The sequence below is a fragment of the Neomonachus schauinslandi genome, chromosome 5 (genome assembly GCF_002201575.2).
Source record: "Neomonachus schauinslandi chromosome 5, ASM220157v2, whole genome shotgun sequence".
Lineage (NCBI taxonomy): Eukaryota > Metazoa > Chordata > Mammalia > Carnivora > Phocidae > Neomonachus > Neomonachus schauinslandi.
The window spans coordinates 92,318,224-92,332,644 of NC_058407.1; the positions used below are offsets into that span (position 1 = coordinate 92,318,224).

The 14,421-nt window shown below is 35.5% G+C and overlaps 1 protein-coding gene across 1 annotated transcript in view; it reads left to right on the forward strand.

The window, feature by feature from the left end:
- The window catches only part of LRP6 (LDL receptor related protein 6), a 174,612-nt gene that overhangs the window by 102,265 nt on the left and 57,926 nt on the right, over positions 1-14,421 (forward strand). The window contains exons 6-7 of the mRNA XM_021690515.1: positions 694-1,090; positions 2,217-2,388. Of these exons, the coding sequence (XP_021546190.1) occupies positions 694-1,090; positions 2,217-2,388 (569 nt within the window). The remainder of the gene's footprint in view (positions 1-693; positions 1,091-2,216; positions 2,389-14,421) is intronic.

Here is a 14,421-nt window from a genome sequence, read left to right on the forward strand (position 1 = left end):
TGTCAGATCTACAACTCTTAACTGTTAACCATCATGTTACATTTATCTGATTCCCTCTCTTTGCGGCTGCTTTTTCCTTCACCATAGCTCTCTCTGTCATTAATTATGTCAAGCATTGCCCTATAGTTCTCTTTGTTAAGACAGCTTAACTGAAATATAATTTACGTGTTATAAATTTCAGTCATTTCAAGTGTACAATTCAGTGGTTTTTAACTAATTTACTGTTGTGAAACCATCACAATCCAATTTTAGAACATTCGCATCAAACACAAAAGATCTTTGTCTTGGATTCATTTACCTTTGTAAACATACTTCTCAAACAAAGGACCTATATCCTGTGTCTCCTTCTTCCTTTAATACTCAGCTACTCAACTTCTTAGTCATTACGTAGTCACTCTTCATTATACCTTTAAATAGCTGTTATTAATTTCAGGGGCTATATAACAAATGAACCAGAGAAGGAATCAAAACTTGATTTGGAGAGCTGAGCCATTATAGAGCTTGATCTCATAGTCAAGCTATTCCTGGTTCACTATGTTACTTTCCATTTCCACCCTAGATGGACCCTGAGTATCCTTTTATACTCCTTTACTTTTCAATTCCTGAAGAAGTTCTGCATTCTTTATTTAGAGTGACTAAATTTTGCCTGTGGTTTTGAATTTTTTCTTCATTTATCTCACTTTATTGTTCTAGGTGCCACTGAATTACTGCTTTTAGCACGAAGGACAGACTTGAGACGCATTTCTTTGGATACACCAGATTTCACAGACATTGTTTTACAGTTGGAAGACATCCGTCATGCCATTGCCATAGATTATGATCCTGTGGAAGGCTATATCTACTGGACTGATGATGAAGTGAGGGCCATACGCCGCTCATTCATAGATGGATCTGGCAGTCAGTTTGTGGTCACCGCTCAAATTGCACATCCTGATGGCATTGCTGTTGACTGGGTTGCCCGAAATCTTTATTGGACAGACACAGGCACTGATCGGATAGAAGTGACGAGGCTCAATGGGACCATGAGGAAGATCTTGATTTCAGAGGACTTAGAGGAACCCCGGGCTATTGTGTTAGATCCCATGGTTGGGTAAGACGCTCTGCTGATAGAAAATTTTGCCTGGTGTTTCTGTTTTCTACAGGTTCCTGAAAACATTGACAAAAACAATATGAAGTATGTGTTGGTTTTCAATAAACAGCTCATCAGTGGCTGTTCATTTTTAGAACATAGTGATTGGAATAAAATCTCAAGTTAAAGAATTGCTAATTTTTTTTCCTTGACTGTTTTGAATACTTTTTCTAAATTAAGTCAATGCTTGCTGACTTGGGTGTTGGCTACAGATTTTGCTGAGGTTGCATCATGACCATGAAAAATGTGGAAAGAAATTATTTTCAGAACTCTTTCTTTTCCCCTAAAAGATTTAATTTCATCCCATTTTTGGTTCTTCTAGAATGATATGGTAAAGGATATATCTAACTTTTTATATCCCAAGTTGTGTGAATGACTTGAATTTTTTTTGGGGTCATAACACCCTGACCGCAGTTTGGGGAAAAACACAGCTTTCTGTATACTCACCAATGTTATTTGTTACTATGAGATTCATTCTAAGGGTGAACATAGTGACAGATTATTACACTTCAGTGTATATCAGTGCTTGGAGCCACTTAAACTCCCAGGAACCACAGCAATTACTTAGCACTACAGAAAGAGTTATTTTGGGAATTCAGTTTGTCATCTGAATATTACTACTGGGGTAGCCTTTTTGTGTCAGAGATGAGAAGCCAGCAAGAAAAAGTGACTGGGGTGTCTGGCTGGCTCAGTCAGAAAAGCATGCGACTTTTGATCTTGGGGTCATGAGTTCAAGCCCCATGTTGGGTGTAGAAATTACTTAAATAAAAAGTTAAGAAAAAGAGATGACTGTTAGTGGGAAGGAGCACAAAATATTTTGAAGAAACGTAACTAAAAGTGGAATCTCATTATTGGAAGGCATTTTTTATGATCAGTTCTAGAAAACACTGATCTGAAAATTTCCTACAAGCATGTATATACTGCTATTATGTCTTAAACATAAATTTTGAGTATGTTTAAGTCCTGTTTTTTTTTCCCTTCCATGGTGTTAACTGATACCAGTGTAATGTGAGTGGTGGACCTTTAGAATATCTGAAGGTTACAGTTTATTATCTGTTTTTAGCTCATTTTCTGTATACTTCTATAGGTACATGTATTGGACTGACTGGGGAGAAATCCCGAAAATTGAGCGAGCAGCTCTGGATGGTTCCGACCGAGTAGTGTTGGTTAACACTTCTCTTGGTTGGCCAAATGGTTTAGCCTTGGATTATGATGAAGGCAAAATATACTGGGGAGATGCCAAAACAGACAAAATTGAGGTTTGTTCTTGCTTTTTCCTTTTAAAACCAGTTTTATAATGGTTTTTAAGTTGATGTTAATTTGATGCAGATATTCTTGCCTCTTGTCTGGGGTGCCAGAGGTATCTTGTATGGAAATTTTATTCAACTTTCAGGATGCTAGGGATTATGTATTCTCTTCCACTGAACCCCCTAAGATTTCTGAGCTGTATTGGCATGAGAGATGGATATTCCTCTATTTCCAGTCCTAAAAGCTTATGTGAGTGATTTTCCTCATTATGGATAAAGCCACTGTATGAATTTCCTAGAGACAGTTTCTGTACAAATCAAATATTATACTGGCAGAGCTGGTAGTTCTGTCAGGAGAACAAAGCCCATATGTGCATGTATAACTTTTGTTGTCACTGGTGTTGGAGGCAGGTGGTGGCATATATTCAGTATTAAGGTGGTTACATGCAAACAGTTTTTAAATTGATTTATGAGCTGTGTAGGAGAAAGATTAATTCATCAAAACTTGGGGGAAAATATTTACCATATGGTAGAATTAAGTTGTAGCAATCAGGATAGAATTATGGTGGAAACAACCAGTGGTGAATCACAATAAATCAGTGGTTTATCACAGTGCTTTGTAGATGGCATATACCTAGATGTTGAATATGAACTCTAACCTTCACAACTTTGAGTTAAGCTGTGCTAGAGGCCTTATGGATCACATACTTATGGCTCACGTCCTTTCTTTCACAGTATTTCTTTGGGGATGCGTGACTTGTCATATAAGGAATGGCTTGGAATGGCTATTCAGAGCCACAGCACATATCTCCTAACAGATACATAATTTGTGCTCCAGAGCCATTATTTTATTTTATTTTTTAAAGATTTTATTTATTTATTTGACAGAGAGAGAGATAGCGAGAGCAGGAACACAAGCAGGGGGAGTGGGAGAGGGAGAAGCAGGCTTCCCGCCGAGCAGGGAGCCCGATGTGGGACTTGATCCCAGGACCCTGGGATCATGACCTGAGCCGAAGGCAGACGCTTAACGACTGAGCCACCCAGGCGCCCCCAGAGCCATTATTTTAGAAAGGTAGTTCTTAGGAGTGCCAGGGACTCCGAGAGAATAATGAATTAAAGGGCCTTCTTTTCAGAATGGAAACTTGGAATAGAAAAACCCATTAGTATTCCACAAGGCTCAAATACTGAGAACTGCATTTCTTATTCATGCAGCTGGTTTGCATTAATAGAAAATTTTGCATAGACTTGTCTATACAAATTTCCTCCCTCTTAGTGTTCACTGCCCCCCTGCCCCTTAAATCCAAGTTAGTATTTGAATCTTTAACAGCTTAGAGTGCAGTGCTAATGAAACCAAAGTTATGGGTTCATTTTTCTTTTAGACAGGCTATTAGCTTCCTACTTGGGTCAGCCTGAGTACAAATTGCACACCCATTTCCGAGCAGTTCACAAATGTGTATTGTTGACCAGCTTTGGACCATACATGAGGGTATAGGTATTACTACTCTTAGAAAAACAGTTTAAAGCTCATATGTCCGACGAGAATGTTTGTACATAAGTGAAGAAAACTTGATTTATTATTTTGTAGGGATTTTTAAAATTCTGTATTTGGTATCTTTTTAAGCTTATTACTGTGACCGATTAGATTGTAAATGAGACATTTGTTTCTTACTGGGAATTTTTTATGTCTTATTTTCTACACTTCAGGTCACTTTCAGTACTTTAGATACAGAAATTTATTCAAAATCACAAATTGTTTAGGAGGGATTTAGGTAGACAAGTGAGAACTTTTGGAGGTTCTGAGTGACAATGTTTGAGAATAAGAATGAATCACATTATATAACAACACATAATATTGATTAAACAGGATTTATTTTCTTGGTTTGCAGTAAGTACAGTAGATCTTAAAATTAGCATTCATTCTGGCCTGTTCTGTGTTTTTGAGCTATATACATGTGTATGCAGTGGTGTCACTTCCTCATTTCCTTCTTTCTTTCTTCCTTGAGTGGTACCAGCATCCTTAAAAGCCTGCCTTTCACATCTATTTCTCCTCTTCCAGGTTTGCCCTCTGTCCTCTTTTTGACATTATTTGGGGTTAGTGGTACATCTACCTCCACCAGATTATACATACAAAGACCTCCTCTTGTTCTTTCCCCTGGAGATTCTGATGAAGTTTCTCTAATTGAGCATCAGTACTTTTGTCATTTTCTTTTCATAGACACATCTGAGAAGTAAAGAGAGCAGGTATTGTTATTTATTCTCTTCTTAATTTATGATGATGTGTAAAATTTTTGGTATACGGCTTATTAAGGAAAGAGCACAGCTCTTCATCTAAATTAATCTTGCATAATTGGGAGAAAAACTGTTAGTTTCTCTTTCTGAGACTAATGGTGATTATAGGAGCAACTGCCACAACCAGCTTTTCATCTCACTTTACTTGAGAGTAGGTTGAATATAGTGAACTTGAAAATTTGGGGAAAAATATATAATTTTTTAAATGCTTCTTTTTCTAAAGAGATTATTTGCTAGCCTTTCGTTATGTAGCAGGTGATCCTAACTACTGATCTTACCCTGGTCTAGGTGATGATGTGCTCCCTTCCGGTCCATCCTCTTAAGAAATCTTCCCAGTGGACTTGTCCAGTCACCTGAAACTAATGTAACATTGTGTATCAACTACAGTTTAAAAAAAAAAGAAAGAAAGCTTCCCAGCTTTTTGTCATGTCCAAGAATGAAAGTTGATTTTTCCTGGGAGTCTAAGAAAATATTAAATAATAGTTGTATAACTGTTCTCTTCTGGAAGACTTTGAGTTTACTTGGGATCAAACTGCCCTATGTGTGTTTATAGTACATTTGAAAAGAAAAGATTGTGATTTGGTAAATTTTTATGTAGCAATTGTAAGGCATAGGAAACTCTTTGTTTTGACTGGGTCTTATGGGAAGAGCTCAGAATGTTCATCCACCTATGCTATCTGTGCCCTCAGTGGAGATTCCTTAGATCAGGTTCTCACTCCCTTTTCTGTATGTGGTGATATGGTGATATAACCAGATGCTGGGTATACTGGAGAGCTGCAGGTTTCAGATTTGGTTTTTATTGTGCAGACTTGCAGAAAGAACAAACAGGTTTATCTAAGGTTTTATAACCAGCTTCTGCAAAGAGGGATGGGACATGGGATTGCTAATGATGCCACATTTTTTAAAAGATAGTCATAATATTGGCTGGCACATTAATATAAGGATGTATTTAGGGGTGCCTGGCTGGCACAGTTGGTTGGGCGTCCTACTCTTGATTTTGGCTTGGGTTGTGGTCTCAGGGTCGTGGGATCGAGCCCCATGTCGGGCTCCATGCTGAGCAAGGAGTCTACTTGGGACTCTCTCTCCCTCTCCCCCTGCGCTCACACGCTCTCTCTCTCTCTCTTTCTAAAATAAATAAATAAATCTTAAAAAAAAGAGAGTGTGTCTATTAGGATATATCTGATTTCCCTACTTGTCAGATGATAGTGACCACTTATCTGTAGGTGTTATATAAAAGGTACATGCTGGTACTTGTTGATGCTTCTTACTCATTATGCTAAAATAATTTCATCACCTTTTACAAACAAGCTTCTTATTTATTTGTCTGCTCTGAACTCCCCCCCCCCACTCCCCACCCCTAGGCCAACCCGAGTATTACTATAGTGTTCTGGGGCTTCCTTATATAATCCTAAAGCCTTAGCAGAAAGGAACATTTCTGTTTTTCTGATAGGACAATCATCAAATAAGCCTTTATTTCTATTTTATAAGACCCTAGAGTAGGCAGAAGCACATTGTGTCTTAACATTTGTATTTTTCTTGGTCAGGTTTCACTGCCAAAAACGTCTGTTGCACTGAGGGCATGCAATACTGCTTTTCAGTAGCAAAGACTTATAAATTATCATGGATAATTTATAAGTTTAAAGCATTTTCTTGCCATTATATAAAGTTAAGAATGTTGCATCAGCTTGGGTTATTTTTTGTTTTGTTTGGTGTTGAGGATGCTTTTCTCATTATATATAACTTACCTGATTGGCAAAATTAATCACTGTGTTTTGAATCACTGGTTTTATTGAAAATGACATTGTCAAATTTTTCTCACAATTTTTTTATTATATGCTTTTTATTTCATTTTTCCTTCTTTCATTTCTGAGCTTCTGACAAACACAACACCTACTAGTTATAGATAAAAAGAGATTTCTTACCTACTTTAAGGGCATGTAGATTTGTTTTTAGTCTCTCACTATAAATTTCCCTGCTTTAGAGAATATAATGTCCATAGGTAGTTTTTGTCCAAATTTAATTATTCCTGGCACAACTTTGGGAAACAGAGATTATTAGAGCCTTAAGTACAAAGAAATTTTGAATAAAGAGGGTATTATTATGTAGGATATGTGCTGAAAACTTGACAATTGGTGAATGATCTAGTTCATATTCTAAGCCTGTAATTATAGGACTACAGTTTCCCCTCATGACAACTTCCTCTATTTTATCAATATCCTAATTTGTTTTCCTAATTTCCTAATATTTCTTTGTAATTTCTTTGTCTGGCATCTTTAGCCTGTGTATTGTGAAAGTCTGTTAAAAGTACACAAGGGCCCATTTATGGTTTTTCTTAATCGTTTCTAAGATTAATTCTTCCTTAAGAAATTATAATAATATAATCATCTGCTGTTGAGATAAAGCTCTTTTGATTATATGACAAGTACCAACAAGTACTTCCTTTTGAATCTTTACCAATTTATAACATTCAATGCTCCTTAAAATTGATTTTATTTTCAGTTTTAGAGAAATATTCAAGATAATGAGCCTAAATACCTGAATCTTTGCCCATTTCTACTACTTCACAACACTATATGAATGTATGTGAATATATATTTTTCCTCATTTGTTCCTGGCATATTGTAACTGAAGAATGATATTGATAAACACCATCATTAGATTCCTCAGCTCAACAGAATACCTGGATTAGGGGCCTATATTCATTGAGTTATAAGCATGGTGCTGTCCTTTTATATCATCTTGCATCTGTTTGGGGTGTATTTTCTGATAACATATTTTTGAATTCCTATTTGAAAGTTATCTTTTGATGTACAATTCAGGCAACATTATTTAACTTGTTATAATCTACAGCAGCCAGAGCAGTACATCATCTAATTATATGCCCTGTTGTCTCATTATCCACTCTACTTTGTCTGGCTCTAAAAAAATTATTGCACATATATAATGAGAGAAACTTGCTTGATGATGAGTATAATCATGCTTTCCTGAAATGCCACAACAAACCCTTAGAGCCTCACCAAACAAGATGCTTTGCCTCACTTAGGAGTTGGTATAGTTTTATCTATGTAAATTAGAAAAATCTCAGGCATGTTATTTTAGTGACTAAGTTTGAACTTGCTCTTGGATCATTTAAAAATGTTCTGTTGTTATCCTTTTCATGTTTTAGTATAAAACCATATAATATATGTGGAGATATTTTTAGCTTCAAACTTCCTTTTTAGGTTCCTTTGGTTTTTGTACTCCTGAAGTAAAAGAGTGCTGATTTTAATGTCCTGCTTTCTTAAGAAGAGAAGTTAGCTTCTTTACAGTTGGTAACGGTATTTAGTTGTTATGAGTGGTAATCTCTAGATCTTTATTGAAACATTTTGTAATAGTAGACCCTGACCTTAATTCTTGTTTGATTTTTCCATTTAACTGAATGACCTTAGATAATTCACATAATAATCTGGTCTTTGTATTTTGACCAGTAAGATCATTTAAACCAGATGATGTTTAGGTTTCTTCCCATTATAACATTTTCTGGTGTTTTTTTGTACTAACTGCGTTATTTTAGATTAAGAACAGATAGTACATTTGCCTTGGGAGAGTTGCTTAAAGGAAATTTATATTCAGATGACATGAATATTTTCTTTTTTCTTTAAATTTTTCCTTATCTATGGTGCATTGAATCCCTATTAACTAAAGAAAACTTGCCTGTTGGGGGTTCAAAATCTTTCATAACTCAATTTTACTGAAAGCAACTTCTCCTTGTAATATTTGTTTATATTTTGTATTGACCTGTATACAAGCTATTCCATTATTAACATGCTTGGGAGGTTTAAATAAATGTTTAAAGCTGTTGTTTGAAATTAGCCAAGCATTTAAATGTTTTTACTAAAGGAGTTCATGTAAAACATTATTTTTCAGGAGGTTATTACTCTATAGGTGGGAAACTATTATACTTTTACAGGGGTCATAGAGATTTTATTTTTACTGTTTTTAGAGAGTTTGGAAAGGGTAGGCAGTCAAATAATTGCAAGGACCACAATTTTGGGACTTCTTGGGAGGGACTTCGCAAAACACTGAGCAGTTAAAAGTGACAAGTATTTTTAACTTCCTACTTAAATTTAAAATTATCACCAGCTATATGAAGATTCTGTGTAATAGTTATTCCTAAAGTTACCCATAATGAAGAAAGGCTTCTCCATTTTTTTTTTGCACTTTAAGTGTAGTTTACAATTTAAAAATTTAGACATTCTAAGAATATTACAATGCAGGTTCTATAATTTTTTTGTTGAACGCATAGATTTCCCATTCATTCATTCATTGTACTATAATTTTTTTTGTTAGATTTGATCTGAAATAACTAAATCTTGGAGAAGGATTAGAATTCCTTTGGTTGTAGTGAGATTTTCAGTAGACTGGTATTTGTTTAGTATTTCATTTATAATTATGAGCTTCTGAAATTTTCCAGGCTTCTAGAGTTTCTAAGTAGGAATGAAATTAGAGGCTTTATGTAATTAATATCACCCCTATTCAGAGTTTTTTGTTTTTGTTCATTTATTTTTGATTTTGGGTTGACTAATGCCTTGGTTTTTATATTTGGTTGAGATTTGTAATATTGCTTTTATGTTTTAGCTACAGTGTTATTCTTAAAATATGAAAAAACCCTCCTATGCCATAATAGATTTCATTAGTCTCAAGATAGTAAGTAAACAATGTTTCATGGGTTTTCAAAACTGTTTTTGCATAAAAAAAAAGCTGGTTTTAGTTCTCATAAAATTAGTTATAGTTTCTAGGTATAATGCTCACAGAAACATTAGTTCCTTCTGCCCTAGGTTTCTCTTCCTAAAATTCAGCATTCTTTGGCGCTTTTTGCTTAGTTTGTTTCTTTTATTTGCCTAAGGTCATAGAACTTTCTATTTAGGAAAAAAAAAGAATGAATTCCAATTTCCTGATTCCTAATACAGTACTTTCTGTGTTTGCTATGTTGCCTCTTTTTTTAGACCATTTTGAGATAATTTCAGACTTACAAAAAATTTGCAATAATAGATCTCTCAGCCAGTTTCATTTTACATACTTACAGAACAATTATCAACACCAGGAAATTAACATTGATACGATTTCCATTATGCCTATTATATTTATTAATTGGAATTTTCCTGATTCCAATCAGGAAGAGCTGTTCCCTCTCCTCTATTCAGTTTTTCGTATGTATATTAATATGGAACCATGGGTATTTATTCTATAAAATTGTAGAATATTATAAGGTTATATTCCATTATTGTATTGTTGCAAAAATTGTCCCAGAATTGGCATTAGTAGCCCCTTCAACTTGATTCCTGTGACCTTTTCACTGGTTAAAAAAACCACATAACATAAAATCTACTATCATAACCATTTTTAAGCAGAGAGTAGTGTTAATTATATGCATGTTGTGCAATAAAATCTCTAGAACTTTTTCATCTTGCAAAACTGAAATTCTGTCAGACAACTTCCTTTTTCTCCCCACCCCGGCGACCACCATTTTACTTTGTTTCTAAGATTTTGACTTCTTTAGATACCTAAAGTGGAATCATACAGTATTATCTTTTTGTTGCTGGGTTATTTCACTTAGCGTAACATCCTCATAGTTCCTCCATTTTGTAGCATATAACAAGATTCTCTTCTTAAAGGCTGAATAATATTTTATTTTATGTATGCACCACATTTTCTTTATCCATTCATCCATCAGAGGATATTTAGGTTGGTTCCACCTTTGGCTGTTATGAATAATGCTGCAGTGAACATGGATGTGCAAATAAATATCTCTTTGAGATCCCGTTTTCAGTTCTTTTAGATATATACCCAGAAGTGGGATTGCTGGATCATGTGGTGATTCTATATTTCAAGGAACCTCCATTATTTTAAAGCACTTTCTGGAACAACAATATATTCAGCTTTATCTTACATTTATCTTGCCTCAGCCCTGGAATTAGCTATTACTCTAAGGAGCCATAGTTCTGTTTAATGAAGAATAGTATTTTTTTTTTTAAGATTTTATTTATCCCTTAAAGAGAGAGAGCACAAGCAGGGGGAGAGGCAGAGGGAGAGGGAGAAGCAGACTCCCCGCTGAGCAGGGAGCCCGATGAGGGGCTCGATCCCAGGACCTGGAGATCATGACCTGAACCAAAGGCAGACACTCAACCATCTGAGCCACTCAGGCACTCCTGAAGAATAGTATTTAAAAATCAGTATCTGGGGGGTGCCTGGCTGGATCAGGGTCGTGAGATCGAGCCCCACATTGGAGAGATTACTTTAAAAAAAAAGTCTTTAAAAAATAAAAATAAATAAATAAAACCAATATCTGAACATAAGGCATACTCACTGGTACTGGAGTACTTTGCCTTTCAATAATAAGGTGTTGGGGCGCCTGGGTGGCTCAGATGGTTAAGCGTCTGCCTTCAGCTCAGGTCATGATCCCAGGGTCCTGGGATCGAGCCCCACATCAGGCTCCTGGCTCAGCCGGGAGTCTGCTTCTCCCTCTCCCTCTGCCTCTCCCACTGCTCATGCTCTCTCTCTCTCTCTGTATCTCTGTGTCTCAAATGAATAAATAAAATCTTTAAAAATAATAATAATAATAATAAGGTGTTGATTATTATTTCTACTCAGACTCCAAATAGACTTTATTTTAGTTGTGCTTGAAGAGAATGAAAGAGCAGTTTTCCCTTGTTAACATGTTTCCTGCATTAGAGTTTTTTGAAGGCCCTAGGACAGTGGCACTCTCAGAAGTGTCTCATGAAACAGTTGAATATAATTGACCAAGGTGGAGTTGTATTCATCATGATGCCTTGAACTGAAAATCTGTTAATTTTCTAGTTTTCCTGAGTAATTTTGGTTTTAGAAAGCTTTGGTCACAGTAGCAATTCTTAGCTCTATCTGTAAAAGAGCATAGTAACTGCAGCTGTTTAATGCTCTAAGCATGACTCCTTGAAAAAATAAAACTACCCAATGAAACTATGATATTTCTCTTTTCACATTAAAAATCACTTGTATTTACTTGAACCTAGGTTAAAAGGCTGTAAATGCAGGACTGTGATTGCCCTTATGCTCTTTTACACAGGTGCATGGCATCTCTTTACTTTCCCTGCCAGTTCCAAAGCATTTCTCTTTACTTGTCACCCCAGTGAGATCCTGCATGATTGAGCTGTTCTTTCCATGGATGTATATTCCATTTTTAAAAATACCATTTTTGTGAAATTATATTTTATACCCTATTATCAGTCAGCCTCCAATGAGCCCTATTGTCTCTTTATATATAAATATTAATTCACTATTTGTTTTGGATATTGGCTGGAACATTAGAGAGGAATGGTTCATTGTGAGCATAATTAGAATGTCATAGTATTCCCACTCTAGCTCATTTTATGATAGGTGCCTGGTTGTCCTGTTGTCATCTCTTTCTTGAACGTGTCTAGTCAAGTGAAGTTGCATAGCAACAACTTCGGTAGTAGCCTGGCTGCATTCCAAAATTTCATGGGTAATCCTGTCTTGACATTTAATAAGCTGATGAAACTGCTCAAAAAACCAAATGTGATATCTATAGAACGTTTGCTATTACCTCCTTTCTGTGGAGATATTCTGGTTAACCCACATCTGTTTCCTGTTGTAGCCTATATTCTCAGTGTGGTTTGTAATATTTGGGAATGCCTCAGAATAGTTAAATCCCTACCACAATGTGGTTGAAGCAGTTGAAACCACTGGAGACTCTGGTTCAGATTTGGAGGTAGATTTTAGAAGTGACAGAAGCCCAATTTCAGTTTAACTAATTAAACCACTCTGAGGTAATACAGCGAAGCACACCCTCAAAAGCTGCCAGAAGATTTAATTAGTGTTGGCTCAACTTTTAAAGCATAAGGATAATCTTTTGGAATCGCTTAAAATGGTTCATTTGTTCTGGGTTCAGAATGTACAAGCAAGCTTTAACCAGGATTTGTGTTGTTATTTTAAACATAAGGGGCCTAAAACCATATTTACAAACCTAGTAACCTGTCCAAAACTGTTACTTGTTGGGTATGAGAAATGTAATAGTGCTTTTCTTTGAGACAAAGCAGTGTGTTCTTTTTCACTGTGTTTCTTTTGCCCAGTAGAGATTGTGTGGCTGGTAAAAGAGAAATATTTAGGGGAAAAGCCATTTTCTAATAGAAGTGTCACTGCTACAAAAGTAATGGGAGGAAATAAGAGTTCAGAAAGTAATCATTGGACTCTGTATAAAGGGAAAATATGGTTCTTTAGATGTAAAGTCTCACAATCAGATTTTTTAAGTTGTTGATGGATTCTTATAATTGCTTTCCACATCATAACAACAAAAATGATAACAGCATTTGTTAATGACAGCTATTATTATTATTATTATTCAGGTGCCCTTGGACTTGCACCTTATCTTTCCTCCCCCCCTTTTTTTTAATTATGAAAAATTTCAGACATACAGTAAAGCAGAGTAAAGATTCTCATGAACCATCAGCCTTAACCATTATTAGTACATGGTCAATCTAGAATATTCTCTTAGTGGGAGAGCCAAGGAGATGGCAGGTATGGATTATCTATTAATATAACTGTGGTTGTAATGTTGGGATAACCTAAAAGAAATGAAAGAATCATGCCTTTGTCCTTGTTCTTATAAGTCTCAGCTAGTGTTGAAATTTAAACTTTCAAATGTGATAAAAGCTGAAAAAAAGCATTATTAATATTTTCCCATCGGAAATCATTTTTTAAAAATAATTTTAACCTGTATTAGAATTAAGTATAGTATAGCTGAAGAGGGAGGAAAGACCAAATGGAAGACACTTAATTGTTTTTGTGGCTTTACTGAGCCTGAAGGGTATAGGGCAGTCTTGTCACAGCAGGTGTGAGAGGGGACAGAGATGTAATCTAAAGGAGTACGTTAATTTTGTTGTAGGCTGTATAGTCACCGCCATGAAATTCTAATCCTACACAGTCCATTATGGTAGCCAGTGGCCACACATAGCTGTGGAGCACTCAGAAAGTGGCTACTCTAACTAGAGATGCTTGAAGTGTAAAATACATACTAAGAAGGCCTAGTATGAAAACAAACATAAAAGTCTCATTAATGAATTTTTAAGTATTGATTACATGAATAAAAATATTTTGGATATATTGGATTAGATAAAATACAGTATATACAGTATTAAAATTAATTTTACGTGTTCCTTTTTCCTTTTTAAAATCTGGCTACTAGAAAATTTAAAATTACACACATGACTCACATTTGGGGCTTAAATATTTCTCTTGGGCAGCACTGTTCTAGACTTGACCCTGCTGTAAAAACTACAACAGACAAAAACAGGAAGATAGGGAATTAAGGGAAACAGTGTGCTTATAAAATTACATTAAAAAATCTTTAGCACATCTTAATTACATTGTTTAATTGGAAGTAGATGTGATATATCTAGCTTTAATGTGCACTTTATTTACTCCCTTCCACCCGGGGCGGGGGCGGGGGAAGACTTCTGGTTTTTGCTTTTAAAGTGAAAGAAGAAGGATTAGCTAAAAGGGACTAATGCTCTAGTAGGTAAAGCTACAAAATCCTTAGTAGTGGCTTTTAGGGAACTGTATTTGAGTTCCTGGCCACTGTGCTAATCTAAAGATCTTTGTAAGATCTTTATTACCATTTGTTGTTGTTCGACAGATGTTGCTAAAAACCTTTTATTTTTAATATGTCCTTTGCTCTTTTTTCTTTTTCCTGAGACCCTGGCTTGCACTTAGAGTAGCATTAAC